The following is a 26,974-nucleotide window of genomic DNA, read 5'->3' on the forward strand; positions in this document are numbered from 1 at the left end:
ACAACTTTAGATTTTCATCTGCAAAGACAGACATAGTACTGGTTAAACACCAACACAGGTTTCAATTCCTCTCCTTCCATATTCAAACCTCCCTAATCTAGTTATGCGCCCTCTTGAAAGCTGTAATTTAAGATTCATTTATCAAGTTAAAAGTCTCAAAAACTCATTGGATAGCCAATAGGTGATGCTACTCTTCCTCACCTGGCCCTATACTTCTCACAAACGTCATTCGGTAGCCAAATTTCCTATCCACTGCCAACTTGATCAGGGAAAAAATGCTTAACTCTTGATTTTAAAAGTGGTGAATTCCAGTATTTGATGGATAATGAAAAATAAGATATTAAATACAGAATAATTCACACTTCTTAACCATAAACCATGCTGACGTCATAAACCGGACACACTCAAGGCCAATACTGAGTGTTTTCAGAATCCCTGCTGTTGAACTTGTTTACTTATGGCTCAAGCAGATGCTGCTGCCACTTCAGTCATCAGGTGATCTTAGGGTCATGGGATTTTTTTATTCTTCTATCCTGTTTCTCTGGTTGCCAGTGCATTAAACCTACTGCCCTTTTCTAGACATTTGGATGCTATTTTGCAAAGTATCATCCATTGTAGGAGGGAATGACAACCAAGGCCCAGGAAAGATGTTTGTATTTGTCAAGCAAATATAATTTATCTACTAAGTATGGAATAATCACCAGGCAAAGGAGAAGGAGATTCTTTGACTTGACACAATTAAACATTCTGACATCTCACTACAAATGCCTCGGCCCATTACAAGGAAGTCTGTAGTGTTGTCATTGAACTAGAAGACAATTTTTGTGATTGCTAAAAGGCAGTTTGATTACTTCCGAAAATCCAGAAGTTAGTAGTGTCTATCCTGCTATTTAGAATTATTTCCAGACTATTTCAGTTCATTATCTAATGTATTCATCAGCTATTTTCTACCTGCAAGAATTCATGAAATTTAACATTTCCTGTGATTGGAAACCAACTAATAAAACCTCCAGAATGATTTTGTAATGTGTTTCAGTACAATTCCTACTAGCTGGTAGGAGACAAAAATATAATTCGACTGATTACATAGTCCTTCTGACCTAATCAACAAGCCTAAGAAAAAGAGTACATTTTCAATATGTGTTTTGCAGCTTCAGAAAACTTCATGAGTAGAATTTCTATCATACTCAATATATTATTAAATTGCTCCATCATTGCATCTTTGAAAAGTCAGCAGAAACCAACACTATAATTGCTAGTGTTTCACTTTTTTCATGTCTTTCCTTATTTCTTTATCAAATGCAAGAGAAACTACAGAAATATATATTAGTAGCATTTTTTATTCATCAAGTAATTTCTTTCTATCATGTCTCCTTTTGAGAAACTGGTTATCATCAGAAGGGGATCAGAAATAAATGTAGCAAGTTCTGCTACCTATTTTCTAACCCATTAATAATAGGTCTGTAAACAAGGTGGCTTACCAGCAATTTTGCACATTACTTTAGGCCAAAACCAGAACTGGAGCGAGCGACTATAACTCTTCTGATAACAATGAGAATTCCTAACATACAGGAATTGTGTAATCCACCACAAAAATGCAGCCATTTCTGGGGTGGAACACAAGAGCTGCTTATAACACTACACATGCTTTAGCATAAGAAGCAAAGAATACTGGGCCTGCGTTGCCTCTCACTTATACTGACGTAAAATCAGGAACTCCAATTAATTCTATGGAGCGACATGACTGTAAAACTGATGTGAGAGGAGAATCAGACTCACTGAATCCAACTGAAAATCAGGAAGAATGTTGTAGGTGTTCCAGGCAAAGTGCTATTGCTCAAATGGGAATGTGATCCCGGCATAGGGGCTAACACTCATTCTTGCAAAAGTGGCATGTGATCTTAAACAGGGAGTCAGGACCAATGTTCCCTCTAATTTTTCCCATCCATGTGTGGAATGAATTTTCTTACGTGCACCAATATGGAGTTGATGTGTAGCAGGGGTGGGGCCGAGAATTTCAGAGTGTGGGAGGGGGCTCAGGGCTAGGGCAGAAGGTTGGAGTCCAGGGGGTGAGGGCTCCGACTGGGGGTGCAGCAGGGAGAGAGGACTCCCCCCAACCTTCTCTCCCCACAGCAGTCCCAGGACTGTGGGGGTGGGGAGGAAGAGGCGCCTTGCCCCACCGCAGCAGCCCCGGGGCTTGGCAGGGGAAAGGCGTCCGGCCTCGCCGCAGCAGCCCTGCAGCTGGGAGGGAGAGGTGTCTAGTCCCGCCGCGGCCCCGCACGCCCCGAGCTCCCCCACCACCACCCTCCACCTCACCCCACGCCTCCATATACCCCCTATTTCCCACTTCACCCCACTGCCATCTTCCAGGCCCACCTGTGGCCACACCCCTGAGTGCAGTGTGCACTGCGCAGCTCTGCTAATTAAGTACACGTCCCTTGGCGGCCTCCTGCATGGCTGCGCATGCATGCACTTTAGAAGGAACGTAGTTCAGGACTTCATTTTACATTTCATCCAAAAGACAGCAATACCAACTCTAAAATGTTTCATAACACCGCTGGTACAGTGATTTAGTGGTTGCCACTTCAGTCTCTTCGTGCACCACCTTGAAATTTACTGGGCATCTCCCATCCAAGTAATGAGCAGGCCTAACTAAGGTTAGCACGCGAGATCTGACAAGACCACAATCTGATGTGCTATTGCTCCTTATATACTAAAAAAAGTTTATGAACTCAGAGCTTACTTCATGCAGTAGGCCTGTTAAGCATATTTCCCCCTTTATTGCCTCCTTATTTTTTTCCAATATCTAGTAGTTGATCTCAGTGACCATTGGCTATCACGAATATCTTCATTGCTGATGAAAGAAGCTGACTCATAATAACTGGAAGCAGACTTTCTTCAGCTATAAAATATATGGGAAAATCTACCAATCAGTGCCTTCAGGGAAAATATGTTTATTTTACTGGCAACACAAGCATGTCCTCAAGAGAAGGCCCACACAAACAGACAAAACTTTATAAAATGAAATATTATATTATGCTTTCAGTGCCATAAAAACGTGGCTGCAAAAAGAATTACTGCCATAAAACCATGGCTGCAAAAAAGAATCAAAGGAATGTGTGACATTTATTTTCATAGCAAATATACATGATCAAGTGCCCAACTCAATATTTTAGAGGAGTACTGTAATGTCTACTGCTCAAAAGTCACACAACAGTGACCTCTTTCTGCAAGCTGTATGTCTCTACAGCAGAAAGAATGATTACAGAGAACCAGATTCCCTCAAAATCTAAATACCCTATCTCATTGCTTTTCTTGGTCCCTTATTTTCATTTGGTTAATTCCTTTCCAGTCAAAAACTAATGAGAATGTCAGAAAGGGAGCTGGAATTCAACAAATATCTTTGTTATTAATCTATCATGATAAAGTTTGTTTGGATGCCAGCTGAGGTTGGTGAAGGCCCAGAACATATAAACTGATCATATTTTTTATATACAAAGCAAAGGGAAATGATTTTTCATGGTTACCAAGGCCCTGAGGTAACATGCTCCCATTACTGCCTTTCAGCATTCCTGTGTCTGAGGCAGAGTAGATGCTAGAGATTTCACTTCATCACAGCCACTTTATGAATTGCCAGCACTGCATATATACTTAGATGCACTTCTCTTTTCCAAGGTGTACAGATAAAAATTCACAATTCGTTAGACAAACATATAGAAGTTGGATTTTACTACAACAAAAAAGTTTCTCTTCTGCATTACTCTTCCTTATCAAGTAACTAATCATGTGAATGCCTTTTGCACATGCAGTAAATAAGCAGATAATATTAACATTTTTGGAATGGTGTAGTATATTAAATGTAACTGAATCCTTGCTATTCCCTCTCTTTAAGGGCTTGTCTATGTGAGAAAGTTATGCCTGTATAACATTAAAGGTGTGAATTTAAATGAATACATTTACACTAATATAACTCCCCATGCGGACAGTCTTATTCCTGTATAAGAGGTTTTTTCCAATTTAATGTAAACCCCTTCCAAAGCAACGTAAGCTTACCTGAAAAAAACCCAGTTTATACAGTAATTAAAGTGCCCACAAAACTATATCAGTTTAACTATACTGCTAAAACTGCACCATGTAGACAATCCCTAACAAACTAACACCCAAACCTTTTATCTTGTGAAGGCTTTTGACTAGCTTCCTCATCCTAATTATCAGAATTTCATTGTTAGCAAGATAACACCTAAATTCCATGGAGATGTCCATGGAAATATGAACATTTGATGCATGCAGTTTTTTTAAAAAGAAATGTCAGTATGTATAAAAGAAAATATTGCTTATTTTGATAATTGAAATAACATAATTACTCACATTCTTTCCTGATTTCTTTTGTTACTAGTACTGTTTGCAACAGGCCTATATCTTAGAATGCTGACAGAACTAAAGGAGGAAGAGGGAGGGGGTGGGCCAAGAAGTATAAAGCGGGTTTTGTTGAGCAGAATTAGAAAAAAGCAGTTCATTTTCTTCTTATTTTTCATGATAAAGAATTGTGAAAGAATGAACATGAGAGATTTGTTCGTGCTTCTGCAGAAAATTTTAATGAAAAGTGGCAACATAATAATATACTCTGGTAAATTAGGACAGGGTAGTAAGCGATTATACAAAAGTCCATTTGTGACACAGACAGCAGGAGGGAAAATTCTCCCTTGTCCAATATTTCAAAAGCACTGGTTTTGTACATGTTCACCGATACCATAAGCTCCCTGACAAGGATTCTTTGATCTTCCCCATTAAATATTTCTCGTGTGGACCTACTCTGAACTTGGTGAGGAAAAAATACATTTGTATGGAATAAAAAAAAATGTATTGAACTGTACACTCATTACTTTTCAAATATGGAAACATTTGTGAAGGTTTGATCTTCAAATGGTAGTTTAAAAGGTATCCTATTGTTTATTTTGTTCTTATTTTCATAATAGAAACAATGGAAACAATACAAACCAGACCAGAGAATAGGAGTTAAATAAATCTAGAGCAAAACAAACATGCCTTACTTAACGGTTAAGATAAAAGTGTCCATACCTGTATTAGTGGGCTTTGAAGTTCTTCCTTTAGGGACTGGAAGTAGCAATAATTCCAAAGACTGTGGTGGAGTTACTTTCTCTTGCTTCATCTCTGAAAGCTGCAGGGGATCTGCTGCAAGTAGTGACTTCTTCTTCTCAGCCAACAGGCTGCCCGCAGCCCTTGCAGCCACCTCCTTGAGTAGGGCAGCTGAGGAGGTCATTGAGGCCAGGGAAAGGAAAGAACTGGCTGGAGGTGGGTGGTCCTGCCCAGGAGTCATGCTTCTTTCACTAACTTTCTTTGATAAAGCTGCTAAGGTTGAGCTGGCAGACTGAGAACTAAAAGGTGAAGAAAAGGATTCAAATCTTATAGTATCTTCAGTCCTTGAAAGTGATTGGTCCTGAAGAACTGCATTGGCTGCGGCTTTCAATTTCAGGATAGCTGAATCTGGGGACAAACCACAGGTGGTGGTTGAGTATGGCAACCATTTACCTTGATTCCATATAAACCGATTACTTGCATTGTATTGATCATTTTGTTCCTGTTTCTCAGCAAGCTTTCTGGCAAGAACACTTAGCTGCTGGGCATGATGAGAAGGTGGAGAAAAGGAGAGATTTGAACCAACATTTACAGGGGACTCGACCTTGCCATTGACTGTAACAGCAGTGTCCAGCTTGAGAGAACCGGCCTCCAGAAGCCTTCTCAGGTTACTGCTCAGTGGCTTATTTGGGCCAGGAGGTTCATCTTCACACAAAGATGACACATCAGGAGAAAGGTGTTCTTTGCTCTGTAATGTGTCTCTTAAAGCCTCATTGTCAATAGCTACCAGCTCCAGTGTGTTGCTGCTAGGAGTTGCACTTCCCAGAGAAGTATCCGGGGAAGTGGACTGTGCCTGGATTCTATCCTCAAGAGATAACTTAAAGTTTTCCTGGACTTCTCCATATGATGCTTCTGATGGGGTCTCTGAAGAGTTTCCAAACCAGTATTCTTCTTCACTAAGTTCACCTTCCACTTCCTCCTGTCTAGTACCATCTGTGGGATACCAAGAACCACAAGTTTATTTCCAAAATATTCATGTGTCCTTAATGCTAAGTGTGTGAAGTTCTCTTAATACCTCCAGTTCTTGTCTCACTCCAACAAGATTCTAATGAATGCTAGGGACAGTTGCATCAGGGTGAGCCCTAAAGCTGGAGCATTTTGAAGAGTTACTAAACATTTGTCTCAAGTGCTTTCATTTGGCATCTGGACTAGTCAGAAGAGGTGGCTTTCAGGAAAAAAAGAATGAAAGAGTGGAATAATAAAAGAAAAGAGTGGAATAAAAATGAAAGCGAGATGGACTTATCAGTAAGTCCCTAAAAACTTGCTAAGTCAGTGTAACTGTATAATTGCAGTAAGGTATTTGCATGACCAGAGCATGGGCATCATTTATAGATGGCTATTATTTAAACCAACATAGTCTGCTAATTTCTCACAATGTTATAATTTCAGTGGTGTAAAAGCAGTGACGTATTTGACCCACTGAATATTATATACAGTACCTAAAACTCTGTAAGCTTAGTGCAGAGATGTCTTCAAAAGGCAGACCAGGTGTTGAATTACTTATATTAAAAGTAGTTGCCTATAGTTATTTTAATCTTAGTCCAATCTGCACTGCGCCCTATTTTTGAAAAAAATGAAAATTTGTTGCTGTAATACATGATGTTTCTTTTCTGAATAGCTGGGAGTAATAACACTTGAACTGCAAGCTAATGTATTGATCTCACTAGCTATTTAGCGAGGAAATGTAACATACAATGAATTTTCTTGCTGTGGAGACATGCTTTAACAAAAAATTTAAGGAAGTGCTAAAAGTTAAAACAAAACATACTAAATGGAATTTTGTTTTATCAAATGAAAAGGGTTTCTTTTGTACAGTTAGCCACATAGGTGATTGCAACATATCTAGTCTCTCTCTGGAGAGCTGACTGGCAGTGTTTAAAGTGTGGTGACCCTGGATTGCTCTTCTTCACAATGGTTATTCAGAGAGATATAGATGCGACTAAAAATTTTTGTCCATCTAGCTGGCCAATCAGAATGTCGTAAAGAACAATAGCAATGTTAGAATTAAATTTATGTTATTTCCTCTTGCCAGGTACCTTTCTCGCATATCTTGCTTTTAGACTGAATGTCCCACAGTATGAAAGAGTCATAGGAATCATACTACAGCAAGTCAACAAAAGGATTTTAAAAAAATATGGACACTGCTATTACGATTTTATGGTACATACTGTATATTCCGATTCCTTATTCATTTCCAACAAGTTAAAAAAACTTTAGATAACGTCTGATGAACAAGTAATAATTAATATCTAGCACTTATATTGCACATTTCATCCACACACGAAGCCTCAGCCAACAGATATTTAAATAAAACCTGCCATAGAAAATATATGAAGACAGATGTCTTCATAGTCAGTTGTTCTCTCAATAACCTTTCCTGGGAAATTTTCACCAAAATTTGGAAAGGACACTGCAGACAATAATTTAACCCATGCTTTAAAGTGAGAGAAGTCCAGAAACTTTTTAATTAAAAACATCATACACAATTATTTTGACATTATCTAGGATCAAATAAAAGGTTAGAATGGTTCTCTGAAAAATGAATGAATCGTCAGGATTAAGGAAAAGGTGCATGGCAGGGCCAATACCCTGTAGGTATGTAGAGAGATGAATGATGCTAGTCAGTGGTTAGAGTTTCAGCCTGGGTTATGGAAGACATTGCTTCAAGTCCTGCTCTATCATACGTATCCTGTGTGACATTGAGCAAGTCACAGTCTCTCTGTGCCTAATTTTCCCATCTGTAAAATAGGAATAATAGTTCCTCACAACTATGTTGGAAGGTGCTTAGATTCCACAGTGATGGGGGCCATATAATTATCTTATGACAGAGAGAAATCTGTGCCTGTGTGTAAAATCTTAATTTTCTCCCTATCATGTTCCTCTATTTTTGTTGTTACACACACACACACACACACACACACACACACACACTACTTCCTAGTTACAACCAGCCTTTTACAATATGAATTAATTGCATCTTACCAATCTGCAATGCAATCTCTTCCTTCTCACTTATGACATTTTGTCCTAACCACAGAGATTAATGCTTTGAATACATTTTCACAATCTGACCCTCTTCTTCAGTTGTCACTTGTCAGAGAAAATTTGCAATGGCTGAGAAATGGGACACCAGCCCGTACAGGATTGTCCAAGTCAGAGTCCCTTATTCAAAACAAAAAGGGATGGGGAAGGACTTTTATCTGTTATCACAGAACCATACTGAAAGCCTTTCAGGGCTAGCAACACAGTTGTACTATGTGTGTGTCTGAGATGACAGTGAATGAGAGAAATGGAGTAGAGAGCAGCTCCTGTAGTATTCGCCCCTCTTCCACCCAGCACACACATTCCCCATGGACTCCACTCATAAGGAAGACACACTTGCAGAGGTTCAAGTGAGGGAGACCAGAAGGGAGTGCAGCACCCCTTCCTTTACTAAAGGGGAACTCCCTCTCTGCCCCAGGTGTGTTGCAATGAGCACTTCCTATTTGGCTGGAGCAGCGAGAGTTCCTCCTCCTGTTTCACTCTACTTTTACTACTGCAATGTGGCTGCCTCCAGATCCCAAACTTGCCTCCAACTGTAGAGAGAAAGTTCTTCCCCAGTATCTCTATCCCCAACATCATCTTGGATTTTTTACCCATCAGCTCCTTAGTCCCCTGAAACAGGATCTCTTCTAACTGCTGGCACTGTTCTAGTTCTTTACTTCTCAGTACTTCCCTCAGTCACTGCAGCATCAATTCCTCTTTACTTTAAGGCTAATGTTAAGAGCTGGCATCCGAATCCTATCATGAACACAGTTCAACTTCCATTTAAACATTAGTGTTTTGGTTTTAAAGAAGCTGTATGAAGCCTGATGGTTTTGTATCAAAGAGGAGCAGGTGCATGTTGGGGAGGAGTTTAGTTGATATGGATTCATGCCCTCCTGTGCTTGAGCAAACCTGAAAACTCAAAGAAACTCACCTGAACCCACCAACTTTCCTATGGTTTCAAATTAAATCATAATCCCCTCCCCATAATCCAGGATGTTTATTTGACAGTTGGACCTGGTCTGCTTGAACTGTGTGTCATCCTCAGAGAGCCTATCAACAAACTCTGGCTGTATTTTGAGTTTGTGTTGGACAATTTGCACAGCACTATTTGAAAAGACAAGATTTTCTCATAATCATATCTGACTCACTGCTTACGATGAGTCCTGGAAAACTTGGAAGAAAAATATATTTCCTTACTGAATTTTTCCATCATATACACGCTATACATTGTTACTGCAGGGATACTTATGAGCACAAGGGTTGGTATTGAATTTTTTTAAATTAGAAAATTAAGTTCTAGTCTTGGGGGGTATAAAATGCCTGGACTTTGCAAATGGATAAGTTAATGAGAATTTGGACGAAAATTTAATGCAACTTCAGTGGGAGGAGAATTTGGCTGGAGCATCTAACTAACTTCTATGTAAATTATCCAACAATTGTTCGAAAGTCTCTTGTCAAGGATTAAGGGGCCAATCCTGTAAAGACTCTTCTTTGCTTACTCCCATGGGAACTCTGTACACACAGAGAATTTGTAGGATTGGTCCTTGAATTGTTTGTCAATATTTGACATCAGTGGAAGTTGTAAGTGCTCAGCATGTCTCAGGATTACATCTAGACAAATTGGAGGGTTGGGCCAAAAGAAATCTGATGAGGTTCAAAAAGGACAAGTGCAGAGTCCTGCACTTAGGACGGAAAAATCCGATGCACCGCTACAGGCTGGGGACCGACTGGCTAAGCAGCAGTTCTGTAGAAAAGGACCTGGGGATTACAGTGGACAAGAAGCTGGATGAGAGTCAACAGTGTGCCCTCGTTGCCATGAAGGCCAATGGTATATTGGGCTGTATTAGTAGGAGCATTGCAAACAGATCAAGGTAAGTGATTATTCCCCTCTATTCGAAACTGGTGAGGCCACACCTAGAGTACCGAGTCCTGTTTTAGTCCCCCCACTACAGAAGGGACGTGGACAAATTGGAAAGAGTCCAGCGGAGGGCAACGAAAATGATTAGGGGGCTGGGGCATATGACTTACGAGGAGAGCCTGAGGGAACTGGGGTTATTTAGTTTGCAGAAGAGAAGAGTGAGGGAGGATTTGATAGCAGCCTTCAACTACCTGAAGGGGGGTTCCAAAGAGGATGGAACTAGGCTGTTGTCAGTGATGGCAGATGACAGAACAAGAAGCAATGGTCTCAAATTGCAGTGTGGGAGGTCTAGGTTGGATATTAGGAAAAACTAATTCACTAGAATGGTGGAGAAGCACTGGAATGGGTTATCTAGGGAGGTGATGGAATCTCCATTCTTAGAGGTTTTTAAGGCACGGCTTGACAAAGCGTTGGCTGGGATAATTTAGTTGGTGTTGGTCCTGCTTTGAGCAGGGGATTGGACTAGATGACCTCCTGAGTTCTCTTCCAACCCTAATATTCTATGATTAGAGGACAGAAATGAGACACCCAAAATACATCCTAAACTTGCTAACAGTGTTAAAAATCCAACCAAATACTTCGACAGCTGTTGCCACTGATTTAGCTCAGTATGAGGCATGTTTCGGTAGAACCCCAAATATGTGCAACAGTAAAAGTGCCAAACCCTCTCTGCTAACTTATTTACCTTGTAAAAAATATACTGACATGCTGCTTTGAGAGGAAATCAGATTCAAAGGCAAATCCTAATGACCAGAAATAATGACTAGGTAAGTTCACAGAGAGAGTTCAAAAAAGAACTAGATAAGTTCATGGAGGATAGGTGCATCAATGGCTATTAGCCAGGATGGGCAGGGGTGGTGTCCCTAGCCTCTTGTTTGCCAGAAGCTGTGAATGGGCAACAGGGGATGGATCACTTGATGATTACCTGTTCTGTTCATTCCCCCTGGGGCACCTGGCATTGGCCACTGTCGGAAGACAGGGTACTAGGCTAGATGGACCTTTGGTCTGATCCATTATGTCCGTTCTTATGTTCTCACGAAATTATATTTTATGATTCTACCCTATGGGTATTTTCCCTTTTTATTTACAAGTATCAGTACATTAGAATTTGCTGTGGATATTACACAAGCTTCAATTTAAAAAAAAAAAAAAAGACATTTCTGAAAACTAAAAAAACCCCCAGTCAATTATGCCTTGGACTTATCCAGCCTAAATCAACTGCTGGAATTGTTTCTCTAGCACCAATACAATACATGCTTGCCACACAGGAGAGTGAAAGGCAAGGGAGATGAATGAACTAGAGGTAGGGTAATATAGATGTCAGAGAGTCCAGGGATGAGGAGGATGCAGTAGTCAACACAGGCTAAACAGAAAGCCTGAACAAGCTTTAGCTGTGTGGATAGAAATAAACGATCAGACCACAAAAATGTTACAGAGGCAGAATGGGAAAACCTAGACACAGTTAGGAAAAAGGAGGCATTGGAGATGATTTCCAGATTATCAGCTTGAAGATGATCTGGGAGGAAAACTAAGGAGAGTGGGAAAGGAAAAGAAGTGGAATCAGGAGAAGATGGTGTCATGGAAGGGCAAGATTTTGAGAAGTCAGGTATTGACCCTCTGGCTGCATTTGACACTGATTGACAAGGAGGATGAAGGAGCAGAGGACTTGAAATTTAGCAGTAAAAAGTCACTGGAGACCTTGGACAGAACAGTGTCAGTGGGGTGGAGAGGATAGAAACCGAATTGGAGGGGATCCAGCATGTAGAGGAACTCAAATCAGTGCTTGTGAACAGCACATTCAGTGGGTACTATATCAATCAACAATGGAATCATAACTCAGAATTTAATACAAACCTGAAAATTAGTATTGCCAACTTTCAAATCACACAAAACTCCAAACACCCTTGCCCCGCCCCTGCCTCGAGGCCCTGTCCTGCCCCTTTTCTGAGGCCCCATCCTTGCTCACTCCATCTCCCCTCCCTCTGTCGCTCACTCTCACTCGCTCACTCATTTTCACTGGGCTGGGGCAAAGGGTTGGGGTGCGGGCTCCGGCTGTGGCCAGAAATGCAGAGGTCAGGGTGCAGTTCCTGGCCAATGGGAGCTGCAGAGCTGGCGCTCAGGGTGGGGGCATCACACAGAGCCTCCCTGGCCGCCCTTGTAGGGACATGTCGCCCTTCTTGGAGCTGTGCAGAGCCAGGTAGGGAGCCTGCCAGCCCCGCCAACTGGACTTTTAACGGCCCGGTCAGCAGTGCTGACTGGAGCCACCAGGGTCCCTTTTCAACTGGGTGTTACAATCAAAACCGGACACCTGGCAACCCTACTGGAAATATATGGAAGAAAATAATGGGAAAATAATGGCTCTCTCAGCTTTCCTAATACAGTACATATCTGTACAATGTAAATAACTTACCTTCAAATACATTATTTTTAACTCTGAAACCCTTCCCTCCCCCAAAGATCACATGCTAATTCTGCGTCACTTATCTGTGCCTCTGGCTGCCAACTCCACATGAATCTTTGTTAATTTCACACCAAGATGTGATAGAAATTCAGGCAACCATAGGGCTAAAGAATAGTAGCTGTGCAACCATATGATAAAAAATACCTCGGAAGTTAATTTTACAGAATCCCATAAAAGTTGTCCAACCCAGCCCAAAAAACTGCCTACTAACTTTTTATTATTTGAAATGCTGAAAAAGACTACCTTTTAACCAGTTAGAATAATAAAAGCTAGTAGGCAGTTTTGGGGGTTGGGGAACTTTTATGGGATTCTGCACTGACTGGACTGTACCAATCTTGAGGGACTACTATGGAGTGGGGAATACGTTCCCACTGAAGTTCCAGAAACTCCCCTCCACAGAACAGCATTTACAGCAGTCTCGGAATTAGACTATACATTCAGAGTGGTAGAATGCTGATTTTCCCACAGGGATGGTGAAGAAAAATCATGATTTTAATAAAGGCCTGCCTTAGCTTCTGTACTACATTCACAGCACCAAATAAAACTGAAAAGACACAGTTGCATAAACAGCATATGGATGCTGGAGCGCACACCATCCCCCATAGTCCCCTCATGATGCTGGTGACCTATAATAGATAAGAAGCACAGGAAGTCTGTCTCTTCTCTCAGTGGAACTTTTGGTTCACTGATGATTCATCTAAGGACCATTCAACTCTTGGCCTCATCACAAAATGGTTTATCAATGTGGCTGGTGCCCGAATCAATGGGGTCAACACCAAGCATCTCCATTGTAGACTGACCTAGAGAGTAGCACAGCTATAACAGGAAAAAGCCAGAAAACAACTGCTCCTACATTCTGTCTTTCTCCCTCATATTTAAAATATGTGCAAATATAAACACAATTAGCTGAGAGAAAAGCCCTGGGAGAGATTCTATATTTCATCTCCATGTCTTCTAAAATAACAATTTTCCCAAAGGAAAAAAAAATCACAATTTTAAGGCAAGACAGCAGCTCTATTACCATTCTTTGTTTAAATTGTCATTATAAACCTCAAAAGAAATCACTAGGTTGAATACTCTATGAGAGAACTTTTTTAACCATAACACTCTGAGATTAGTTAGATGCTATAAGAATATTTTCAAAGGAGACCACCTTGTAGGCCGTAGCATGTCATACAAGAGCAGGCTACAAAAAGTGCTATCAATAGCTGCTTGGACCACTATCCACCTGATAGAGTGGACAATGATAGCAGATGTTTATAAAATGAGAAAAAACCCTTATCTCCTTTTGAGAGAGTCAAAAGGAAATAAACCTCCCTTACTACTGCTGATGTCAACCAACTATACAGAGAAGCAGTTCAAAGACCTAAAATGCAACAAAATATTCCACTCCGCCCACAACATATCTCCTAATATCTAATGCTTTTAGGTTTAATGGGGAATGAGTAAACTACAGTAGCCAACTTTGCTGAAAGATAACTAAGGCCCTATGAAGTAACATCCCATAACTGATATTTCGACACAACTTTCATAACTTTACAACCAGATGGCGACCTCACTGACTTACCTTTAAAGGAAGGAGCTGCCATGTCTGTACATTAATAGATCAAAGAGTTCACCTTGTTCATATGAAGAAAGAGATAAACTGTGACTGGGATCCAAATACCTTTGCTTGCATAAACCACCTAGATCTTTTTCAAACCTGAGACTAAAGACTGGGAAGTCCTTTACCAAAGGCCTGGGTTTTCTCCAAGTCCCCTTAAATCAGCCAAGCTGTCAATTAGAGATTTTGACGAAGCCCTATGAAGCTGACCAAATGGGAGGGAGATCAATTACTACGTTTATACTTCCCACTGAACCTGCAGTCAGTATGAATGATTTCATAGTCCACCTGGCCCATGAAGTTGTCTAGAAGGTGATTGTACTTGAGGACATGGATTCTCTCCGTATGGTCTCTCCATATTCAAGTGGCAATGCACCACATTCCTCACTGTACACTTAAAATGGGTACATTTACACACCAAGGCTCACAGGTGGACCACTGAAAACTTCACCTTCTTTTAGCTACCAGGAAGAGAGAACTTTTAAATTCAATAAGATTCTCCTGAGTTACACAACAGATTGTTTACTTTTGGGGAGGCGTTTTGCTTTGACATCTTCTGAATGTCTTTCTACAATGACAAGTTGTTCCAGTCCGGAAGTGTCAGATCCCAGGGCTGGCAGAGATGCTGGCTTTCCTGAAATGCAAATAAGGTCAGCTGTCATCTCAACAGTTCTGCCATCTCTAGCACACAAGGAAGCCTTGTCATTTGTTTCCATTTGTGGAAGGAAGAGAAACTGGAGTCTTGCTGCTAACAGAAGTTGTCTGGGAAAAACCATTTAAGCTTTCCCATACAGCATATCAATATGGGTATTAACCCATACCCCAGTCTAGATAGCAGTCTGGAAAAGCTGGCTCTGTATCCAAAAGGATCCCTAAATATATGATCTTGACATCTGCAGCCTATACAAGATCTTCGCAGTGTCTGTTCTGAGTCAAATTGTTTTAAGTGATGGCCAAGTGAATGATCCTTCCTGCTTGCCCCTGAGGGACCTGCAATGGTTTTGGGACATTCTTGAACAAGAATTTGGCCCTGTGGATACTGAAAGAACTTCAGCTGCTCATTAATGAAGTTCACATTGAAAAGTTTTACATTAGTCACAGAACCACAGTCCAGATTGGTACATTTTGAGCAGAAATACAGGAGGGCTGAGTCTTGGCTATCTGCAGATGGCAGACTCAGTTACCTGGCAGCCCACTTTAAAATGGATCGGAACCATGCACTATGGCAAGATTCTAAGGAATGGTCTGCCACCTCAGAGACCCTAGCCTAAAGACAAGTCACAACCACAAATTTGTTCAGACAAGAGCCCATGGTGCTATCAGTGTTTTGTCCTCCCTAGACACAGCAAATGAGGAAAATAGGGTCAAGTGAAGGTATCACCATAGTGTCGACCAGCAAAGCAGCATAATGGTTTCACCCATCAACATGCAGTTTTATCTAAGGCTTGTGGAATGTGAAATCTAGTTAGGGGAATACCTCTATATGAGGCAATGGGGAGAACCACACCACATGCTTAGGGTATGTGAGGGTAAAGGGGTGGAACAATGATCTTTGTTCTTTGGGATTTCTTTTATCCCCTGAAGGACAATGCATTGGAGGGAGGGAGGGGGCTCAGAGATTTAAAGGAGGAATGATCATAAGACCAGATAAGACTTAAATATAGCAATCTGAGTCAGAGGGCTCAGAAAATGGATCATCCACATTTTAGGAGAGGAATGAATGGTTACAGGTAGGCCCCTGCCTTGAACAGCTCAAGTAATACCAGCAACATTTCCCTCCTGTTTATAAAAAACAACCTGTAAGCCATTTTTGTAAATGGAGCTGTGGAGTTGTCATGCTCACTCCCCAAGCCTAACACGCGTTTTGGAGGATGTATCTGCCAACAGGATAGATCAAGGCATCTATCTTAAGGTTACTATATTCTTCCCTCCTGTCAAGCACCAAAAGGAGAGGGAGAGTTCCTATGCAGCTTAGTTTTTATGGAGTGGCCATTCACGAGAAACGGAGCATCCGAGAAGAGACTGGAGAGGGGTGCTTAGTGTATGTGCTATTTATACAAAATGTGTCTTCTAAGTTCTTATTGTTAAAAAAAAAAAAAAAGACACGAACATTTTACCTTCTAATCCTGATTTAACTGGATAGCCACATCAGATAAAAACTGGTGGTCCAATCTGTTTAACACAATATATATATATTCCTACTATTGATTTCACCAAATTCTTACTCCCCAGAGCCTCCTGCCTATTCTCTCAGGGCCTTCAATTGTCTCTGACTCATCTAAATTAGAGCCTGCACGGGGCCTGCCACTGCCATAAATGGATGCACCAATAGCTGTTTTGACCGCTTCCTGAAACAAAGTGCATCTTCCTTCACCTGAAATATATTGCAATCCTCACCACACCTTCAGGTCCTACAGCCCGAAGTAGGCATAAGCATACTTCTACATACTGGGCAATTTAGAGCAGGCAAAACTAAGTGATTTGTTGAGGCTATAGATTATTAAAACTTCAATGCACCTCGATGCATGCAACTTATTTGAGTGCAGCCAGTCATTTAAACCTGCCAGGGTCGTCAAGACAACTAGCTCAGACACAGGTGAGAGGAGTGGGTGGGTGAGATTCTGCATTGTGCAGGAGGTCAGACTAGATGATCACAATGGTCCCTTCTGACCTTAATATCTTTGACTCTGTAAGTCTAGATTTCAGTCACCCTTCCAGTTGAAAAAGAGAGTGGGCAAGAGGAAGTTTGAGCATCAGTTCAGATAGCACAAAGGACTGACTAAAAGTAAGAAAAGTATATAAGCATGCCTTGTTGCACACATACAATTTGCAATGAAGCTAAGAGTTTTCTGATCATAACTGCAACTTATTATCAAGGTCTACCGAAGGCACTTCAGTGATCACAATAATTCTGACAGCCATCTGAAAGCCTGAAATTGGTTTAAAGACTATTGGAAAAGGCAGTAAAGTACTGGAGTTATTAATTGAGCAGGTTTCAGAGTAGCAGCCGTGTTAGTCTGTATTCGCAAAAAGAAAAGGAGTACTTGTGGCACCTTAGAGACTAACAAATTTATTTGAGCATAAGCTTTCGGGAGCTACACCTCACTTCATCGAATGCATCCGATGAAGTGAGCTGTAGCTCACGAAAGCTTATGCTCAAATAAATTTGTTAGTCTCTAAGGTGCCACAAGTACTCCTTTTCTTTTTATTAATAGAGCAGAGCAGGATCATTTTAAATTTTCCTCACAGGACACACCCAGCAGTGCTGGAACAATTTGTATAGTGGAGGTGAAGAAAGCCATTGAAACTGTAAACCCTATACATGATGGAAATCACTTCAAACCAGAGGGTGCTTCTGCACCCCCAGCACCCCTAGTTCCAGCACCTATGGACACACCATTAGCCAAAAGGCCAATCTAGAAACCAAAGTTGCACAGGCTGATTACCTGCTCCTTTACCCATTCATTTGAAGGGGCTGCTGTTATGTGTTGTACCCACTATATAGGATCTGTCCCCTTAAGCAATCAGGAGTAAATTTACCATAGCTTCCACAATGCTATCAGAAAAAATTGTCTGCTAAGGTTGATAAATTGGTCAATTATATGCCTCCTTGACTTTTATTCTTCTTGTGTAAATGTTTTCATCCTTACATTACCAATACCTTTTACAAGATGATGTGTGCATTGCCAAAACAACTGTTTAAATTACCAGGAGATCCTTAATTGAACTAAACGGAATTACAACTAGCGTATTAAAAAAGGATTCTAAAAACAAAGCTGTAGCCTTGGAAAATAAAGATTACTCACAAGTAATCTTTGAAAATGTTGTCTATGCATATTTAAATTTTTGTGATCTGCACCTTTCCTGCCCCTAGCACCAGTGGGCTACAAGAATCTTCCAGAGAAGCAGTGCCTACTGGTTCTGCATCAGTGCTGCATTGTGCAGCTAATGATATATAAAAGGGCCATGCAGTCCCCCGCCATCTCAGTTCCTTGTACTACATCCCAAAGTCCTATGTGAGCGTAGAACTCTGAGGCAACACTCTCAAAGAACTATAGTCACTGGTTTCTTTTCTAGGGGGAACTCTGCATATTCCCACTTATAGGAGTCTAAAGAACAGTACAATTCCAATGGTGTAATCCAGGACTCCATTGTGCTAGATGCTGCACAAATGAGACAAAGATATGGTCCCAGGCTAGAAGTGGAAAACAGATCTAGGTTTCAGGATGAATTGTCAAATTAGTGGCTGGGCAGATGCAGAAGATGACCTGAAAACTGAAAAAGAATCTCTGAAATTAACTTCCCTCTACTCTGTCTCCTCAGTTGCTGGTGAATCTAGAACTCCTGGAAAGTGTCTGTAATGACTCTGGAATCTGAAAGAAGATGAAATAATGCTCTTCTCCTTCTAAATATAATGAATCAGTCCCAGAGACTTGGCAATATATCTGGTTTCTTTTATCTTTCAAAAAAAATCATCTGTTTTAGAACGGAGAAGACCCTCTCCTTTTAAGGGGAGAACTTCTACCTTGGCGTCGCTCCAGCTAAAAGACTAGATGATTTAAGCCAGAGAGATCTTTGAAGAGTGATACCTGAGCAAACGCACTTGAGGAGGTTTCAAAAACATTGGAAAACGTTCATCAAACAAGTCTAGAAACCATTTGACCCTGTTAGGTCAATGCCCTTCACTACTTAGCCCTGCCCCTCAAAGAGATGGTCATGAAGAGAAACATCCAGATCCATAAGTACTGGTATCTAGCCGTGATGGGCTGATAACGAACAACTTGAATTCCCAGAGTAAGTAAGTAGTATACCTTCGTACCAAGAAGTCATTCTTTTGAGCCTCTTTCTCAGGTGACATAGTATTTTACAGCCTTTAGAGATGGATGGGTGAGTGAAGAAAGCTAAAGAAGGACCTGGTATAAGCGATCGCTCTTCTTGATGAGCGCAGATGCCAGAGTCAACCAGATATCCGAAGCAGGGTTTTACATGCCTTCATTAATGGGAATAGTAATTGTCACCTTTTCCTTAGTCTCCAAGACATTAAAGAAACAATGTGTCTTCTCCTGAACCACAGTAGACTCAAGTTCCAAATAATCTCTCATTTGAACTATCAATTCCTGAAACAGGTTGTAGTCATCAGGAAATGACACTGATGACGAAATGATATTATCAAGAGGAGAAATGGATGATGATGCAGCTTCCTTATCTGTAGGGAAAGACTGGTCAATATCACATGCCATGTCCTCTCCATCTGGTCTAGAAAAGATATCATGAACACTGGCCAGAGATGGAAACAGAACAAGATTTATAATCAGTTGCAGGAATGAAGCAAGTGGTTATTATACGCTAACTCTTTTAGGAGAGGCAGAAGAGGAAAACTGGAGAGCAGATTTCTCCTGACCCCCACTGTATTCAGAGAGGTTCTTGTCAGTATCAATATCAACCAAAGATTAAGCCAGGGGCAAAGAAAAGAAGCCTGCAACGTGTTAGCCCAATGGGCAAGGGTAGCCTCTCAACAGAAGTTCCTAGTTGATCCAGAGGAAAAACAAGAACCCCTGAAATCTAAAGCCCCTTGTCCTGTAAGCTGTCCAGATGAACCTTAAAGTTCATCTTAGCTGGCATTGAGCCTGACCCAGAAAGCTCCCAAAACAGAGGTATCACTTTACACTCTGTTTAGGCTCACGGACTTCTCTAACCTAGGTCAGCTGGCAACAGCTTACTAGCTGCAGATAGCTGGAATGCTGAGTGCTCCAACCACACCCTCCTCTCTACCCCTTTCCATCCCTGACACACTCCCTACACTGGGCTGTAGAAGGATAGAAAAATAAAAGACAGTTTTGGTGGCTCTCGATCCACTGGGAACTCCCCAATACCATCCCCAGCTAGGAACGCACAAGCAGCTTCCAATGCTGTTGCATCATTTTAGCGATGCAAAAGGAGCAGAGTGAGCCTGTGAATCTGGCCCATAGATGACAATGCTGTTAGGTTTAAGTTGTAATTTAAAAATAAAGTTAATTTGAATTCAGTGAAATTATTCAAATATTTAAAATTTAAAAAGTAGCTATCGAGCGTTTGTTGTAATTAATTGTTTCCTTTTTATAAAAACGCCACAATTTTCTACAGTAATGATTCAAAACACTAAATCTTACTAGTGCTACTATAGTATTTGGAGTTATTGCTAGAAACTAGCTTTGTAATGGTTGTTCAAGTGATTAGTCTAATAAAACAACCAAGGAAATCAATTAAAAAAACCTTGTTACCATAGTATTTAGGCTGAGATAAACAAAACAAGCTCAAGCTGCTACAGTAGCCTTAATTATCCCTATTGTGCTCACGTCCTCTATCAAGGGGGTCACAAAGTAAAAGATGATCTCATATACCATATGCACTGCAATACTCAAGCATAACAGGTGACATCAGGACAGCATGGCAGCTCTAACAGAGATTTTTGTTTTTAATTGGTTTGTGTTTCATTTTGCTAATTTAATTTCTACTGCTATATCTCTTGTAAATAATATGAATCTGATTTACCATTTAAAATATTTACTTTTGTTCTCTCTCCTGCTCACTCATGGTACTTTAAGACTGGTAGCATTCCCATGGGTTCGGAGACAAAGGTTTCAGGTTGTTGTGTTCCTGCCTCTTGATGGTGAAATTACTCCTATATGCTATAAATGTCACAGAAATCTAGCTCACTGTAATATGACTTTGCTGTTTCCTAAAGTCAGATTAGAACATGGTAAATTATGTTCTTTGTGTTTTTAATTTTTCCCACAGTGAAGGCATTCTGGTACGTATCTATGGGAAATTTCAAGAAGTGTTTGTTTTGTCGTGCTGTGTTTTCTACCAAAGACAGCTGCTTTCTGTGCCCCTGAGAGGATTGCTGGGGTTAACATGCAGAGCCAAACAAGAGAGGATTAGGAAGCTACTCATAGTTATAAGCTAAAACAGTGAAGCAGTCCTCTCCATGTGGAATAGGCATTGCTCACTCTTCAACATGCTGTTTAAGACACTGCCCCAGCTTTCGACCCTTGACAGAGTTCAGAGGTCATACAATCAACATTCTAGGACTGAATAAAAGACCTTCTTTTCTCAAACCTTGTTTTATTTTAAAGAGAATCTAGATTTCATCCCAACTTCCTGATACAGGAAAATAAAGTCTTGTAATTACCCACAGAACAGGTACTGCATAAACAGCAGCAATGCATTTCTCCATCCTGCCCTAACAATGCATCTAAACTCTGACCTAGAGGGAACCACATCAAGGAGCGAGGGAAGTTTCCTCTTCATGCCCAGTCTTTGGTTTCTCTGTTGAGACAGTCAACAAGTGTGCCAAGTGTGATCTTTTAAAAAATATATATGCACACTTCTCTTTTAGGAACGCTACTGAGTTTACCAACTCATTTCATACAGGCCACTAAATTGCCTTCAAATACAATGAGTTCAAGAATCTGATTCACACTTTTTGCAAAGGCCCTTTTACACCAGTTTAAAGGGACATTAAAAGTGGACAGAAGATGCCCCCTCAGAATAGCCCCTGTGCGGAGGGTTTCCCTTCTCAGTGTAGAAGTGGCAAAAGGGTTCTACGTCAGTTCCTAGAAAAAGGGATGAATCAGAGTATGCTTAGAATGCACTGGTTCTGGGCCCACGGGAAGCAGAGTATAAATTATAACAGCCCTAAGGTTGCTCTACCTTACACTGGCGACTGGTAAGGGACCCAGAATATGAGAAATGCAAGGGTAGAAGAAGTTACATTACAAGTAGAATGTGTAGTACAGTAGAACCTCAGAGTTAAGAACTGATCGGTCGACCACATACCTAATTTGGAATAGGAGGTGCACAATCAGGCAGCAGCAGAGACCAAAAAAAAGCAAATACAGTTCAGTACTGTGTTAAAAGTAAGTTACTAAAAAAAAAAAAAGGGAAATTTTAAAAAAAGGATTTGACAAGGTAAGGAAACTGTTTTTGTGCTTGTTTCATTTAAATTAAGATGGTTAAAAGCAGCATTTTTCTTCTGCATAATAAAGTTTCAAAGCTGTATTAAGTCACTGTTCAGTTGTAAACTTTTAAGAACCACCATAGCATTTTGTTCAGCATTACAAACATTTCAGAGTTATAAACAACCTCCATTCCCAAGGTGTTTGTAACTCTGAAGTTCTACCGTAAGTGGTAAATGTTCTTGTAAGTTGGCATGCTGATCCACCAGCAAGAAGAGTGAAATAGTGACCCAAACAACTGCATTGGTGCACTGTTCCAGTTCCTTTGATCTGGGCTTTTCTTTGTTAACGCAGAAACAGATTCAGAACAGCTCAAAACAACTCAGTCTCAAAGTCTTGTCTAGTCTTTGTCTCCAGGGCTTTGCCATCCTTATATCCCTTCCTCCAGGGCTAGGGCCCTACTCAGCTGAGGCTTCCCTTCACCAGGCTCCTGCTCCTTACAGGTTTCTCCATCCCAGGCCTCCTGACTGACAAGTGTGAAGATCCCTCTCCCAGCTCCTTCCTTGACCTAGAATTTGCTCCCCTGCTTCAGATATAGGGAAAGGGAGCCTATGTGCAAGTTCCAGTGTTTTGTCTAGCTTTTGAATTACAGGCAGAACATTTCACATCTAGGTCACTATTTCAAAGGCAGACCTGGCAACTAGTGACGGAGGGCCTGATTCTTACTCTTTTTCTGCACTTGGGACAGGGATGGAGGAAGCAAAGGAAAAGAGAATTTGGTTTCCTCACAGGTCTTGTAAATAGTTTGTCCTAACACCTAACTTCTCTTCTTGTGCTTTTGCCTGCTACATAAGTTAGTCTTCATCAGTTCTACCCACTCTCCCATTCCATTTGTGCTGCCGAAGTGTTGGAACAAAAGGAGAAAAGGCCCTGCTTCATGAAATCTGCTTTTTCCTCTTCTTTGTTTCTCAGTCTGGAGTATTAAAATTCAACCTGTTCTGCAGAAAAAGAGTGAGTATTTTGTTTATTTTAACCAGGGAGTCTATTATTCAATCAAATCACATTGCACAGCAGGAAATCCTCTGTAGGATAGGAATAACTTTAAGGGCCAGGACTGCACCTCTGTTGAGTTGACTGAGATTAAGCACCCAAAAAACTTTAGTGTCTTGACCCAAGAGGAAGTCAGACTGTTCATGCTGACACAGATATATCTGGAAAAGAAAAACTGCCTCTTGGGAGCATAACACTTACTGCATTTAACTATGACCCTCAGTCAATCTGTGAAAAGAAAGGACATATTCTTATCTCAGATCTCTGGCTGTGTATCACTGAACATTTTGTAAAATCAGCTACACTGCAATGTATGTGTGTAGATCCAGTAGCTGATTTTACAAAATACTCCGCAACATGTACCCATGTATCTAAGATCAGAATCAAGCCTAAGTTTTATTATTTTAATTTATGAAACTATTTTCTAGTGGAAGAAATTCCCTCTAAAAGTAGGCTTTAGGGAATGATAATATTCACCTACCTGGGACTTTTTGCTTCAGCATCTAGTCATATACTTTGCTTTCATGCCATAAAAATGTAATTTACAAACTTAGCATGAAAATACAAGACTTGCTTGTAGGAGAAAAAAATAAAAGAGAAAACCCTCAAACTGGAGTTCAACATGTACCATTAGCTACTTTGAAGTCTAAGCTTTTGCAAACATTTTCTTATAAAATATATCAGTAGATCTTTCAGCCTCCTTACACCATGAAGTGTTTTTTACACTTACACCTAAATGGTATTCATTACAGTACTACACCTGGCAAACTAGGCAACAGAAAATGGTACAACAGAAACAGGGCACAACATCATTATTTACAAAATACACTCAAGTATGACTGTGCAGTAGTTTAACTGAAATATAACTGCGAAGGGATTCTAGGAGTAAGCCAAATTACCTCTTCATAAACATCTAAACTGATGTCTAGATCCTGATTTCTTTCAATAGGGGTAAAACAAAAATAGTCTCATATATGGTGCTTCATGACAAATCACATGACTTATGAAACCTCATGCTAAAAAACCTTTTAACTTCCAAAAGTTCTCTTTTGTAGGTCACGCTCTCATTATCTTGTTCTGGGATCTGGTCTGATTAAATTATAGGAAATTACTTATACTTCATTCTGAACAGACCAGCTCCTCTTGGCTGTTCGGTTTTATTTATTTCCATAATTCCCTCCATCCCTACCTTCTTACGAATGAAAGAAGAAAAAGAAAAGAAAATCACTCTTTTGCAAAAGGTGAGGTTAAATTAATTTTCTCATATATTTAAAAGATTGCATTCTGTTCCGATGTCTCCATACCCACCCTCCACACCACTCCACCACAGTGGTTCCTTCTGTTGGGGCTGTTAAAAGTTGCATTTGTACTTTACGCTAATTTGCATCCCCACCCTGTCCCAAATTTCATTCAAAAGATCCTAAAATTGTACATGGCTCAGTGAGCTCCAAAGCTGGCTCTTAGGCAGTCTAATTTATGCTCTGGCAACATGATTTATTAATGTTTTGTACTATCGCACAACACTAAGACACATATTACCATTGTCTGACTTTTGACTAGTGTCCCAGTGTAATGCTGAGAAATTATTTTTAAAAATACAATCATAAGAGGTTGATTCTTTTTCTTTTTGTGGTTTGAAGTATGTATCTAATTTATTTGGGCATACTTTATTTATGTGATCTTTCTTCCCCAATGGGAAACAATGGGAGGGACCAAACAAGATCAATGTTTTTTTAAGTGGAGCAATGCAGACAACACTGCATGCATCTCACATTGCTCTTTTGGTAAAAGATGCACTACAATAACACAAGGTTAACTACGATGATAGCAATGAAATTATTAACCCAAATTCACTAAGAATAATAATTTTCACTACATGTATTCTCTTGTCAGCAATGAGCTATCCCATGACCCCCGCAGTGGTAAGAGGTTAAAAATAATAAATAGAAACTATGTTAAAAGCTTCTCCATGTACATGTGATGTCTGCTGGTAAGGTAATAAATACTGTTAAAAGAGACAGGTTTCAGAGTAGCAGCCGTGTTAGTCTGTATTCGCAAAAAGAAAAGGAGTACTTGTGGCACCTTAGAGACTAACAAATTTGTTAAAAGAGAGACTCCTGTTGCTGATAAAAGCCCTTTTCACAGGCAGCTCTAGATTCCTGCACGAAGGCAAAAGACGTATGTTGTGACGTATAGGGAGCCTTTTGAAAGTCCCATCCATAATGCCTACTGTAGTCTCAAACTATCAAATCCCCAAACAAACAAAGAATAGAAAGAGGAAAAAGAAAGAAACTTTAAATAATATTGAATTTATCTAGCAAAATTTTCGTTACACTCTTTGTCAATAAATTACTACAACAAAAAATGAGATAACAAAAGGCTAAATGGAACATGCGGTAAATTAGGTGTAGAATATGAGTCAGTTGAAATTCAGTTTCAGAATAGTATAAGGCAGTGGTTCTCAAACTATTGTACTGGTGACACCTTTCACATAGCAAGCCTCTGAGTGCGACCCCCCTTATAAATTAAAAACACTTGTTTATATATTTAACACCATTATAAATGCTGGAGGCTGACATCTCGTGACCCCCCCCCATGTAATAACCTCGCGACCCCCTGAGGGGTCCCGACCCCCAGTTTGAGAACCCTTTGTATAAGGGAATGTTCAGGACTGTATCCTAGGCATGATGACTGAACAGTTTTGAGGCTCCTCCTAAAAATTCAACTATGCTGTTTGTACCAATATAATGCCACAATTACATTTACTTAATTAGCAAAATAAATTCAGAGTTATATTGAAGTTAGTAATTGATTAAATACATTCCTCAGACAATAGCCATTTAACATTTAGGAGGGCATTGTCCAGATCAGTCTTATAATTTAGTTTGCACTTATTATATAACATCAGTCTACTAGTTTGCATTTTGCACTTCTTGTGCATTTTGCACCCTTGAAACTGAATTAAAGTCAAAGCAATAGTGACTGCTATAGTAAAGGTGACTTGAAAGTTGACATTCTAATCACCTGTTTCAAGCCTCAGTACTTTCTGAAACTCTCACTTTTCAGACTGCCATGTTTCCAGTAAGGCATGTTTCCACTTTCTGCCAGAAAGTGAATTTTTGTTGGAAAGTCCAAGAAAAAACAATTCAAAATGAGGGAAGGAAGAAAGGAAGTAAACAAGAAAATATTTTCTCCATTATAAAACACACCTACAACTTTTTCTTTTAATTATCTTTAAGCACTGAAGTAGCTATGCTATGGAAATATCCCTCATTGAGGAGACAGCCTTTGAGTGTTCCAGTTGAAACTGATTGATTTATGTGAGTTATGAGCATTTGAAAACCACACTCTCCACATGCATGGCAAGTTTTTAATAAAGGTATTATAACTAGGTTTGTAAATTAAGAAAGACTATGCTACACATGGCTGTGGAAAATTTAGTGAGCATGGGTAGCGACTGAGCCACGGGCTCCACAGCAATTTGTTAAACCTTAGCCTTATTCATTTACACCTTTAAAAGTAGGAGAGAAGCATTCACTGTGTTTTGTAAGGTGGGGGAGGTAGGCATTCTGGCAGTGTCTAACTAAAAACTTTAATTATGGAATTTCTTGTTCATAAAAAAAAAAAACACACCAAAAATAGGCAATACTGTTTCTCAAAACAACATGATATACTTTTTATTCTACAACCTTAGAAACACATGGCTACCATCTTGTAATTGTTTTCATTCTCCTATTTTTAGATATTTAAATATTTTAAATATTTACACTATTTTAATTGTTGTAATGGTCCAGTATAACTTTGATAAATTTTTTATACTC

At 40.1% G+C, this 26,974-nt stretch overlaps 1 protein-coding gene across 1 annotated transcript in view; it reads right to left on the minus strand.

The window, feature by feature from the left end:
- Positions 1-26,974, minus strand: part of ZNF827 (zinc finger protein 827) — a 138,770-nt gene that overhangs the window by 107,951 nt on the left and 3,845 nt on the right. The window contains exon 2 of the mRNA XM_038400842.2: positions 5,080-6,090. Coding sequence (XP_038256770.1) covers positions 5,080-6,090 — 1,011 coding nt within the window. The remainder of the gene's footprint in view (positions 1-5,079; positions 6,091-26,974) is intronic.

The sequence above is a fragment of the Dermochelys coriacea genome, chromosome 4, assembly GCF_009764565.3.
Source record: "Dermochelys coriacea isolate rDerCor1 chromosome 4, rDerCor1.pri.v4, whole genome shotgun sequence".
Classification (NCBI taxonomy): domain Eukaryota; kingdom Metazoa; phylum Chordata; order Testudines; family Dermochelyidae; genus Dermochelys; species Dermochelys coriacea.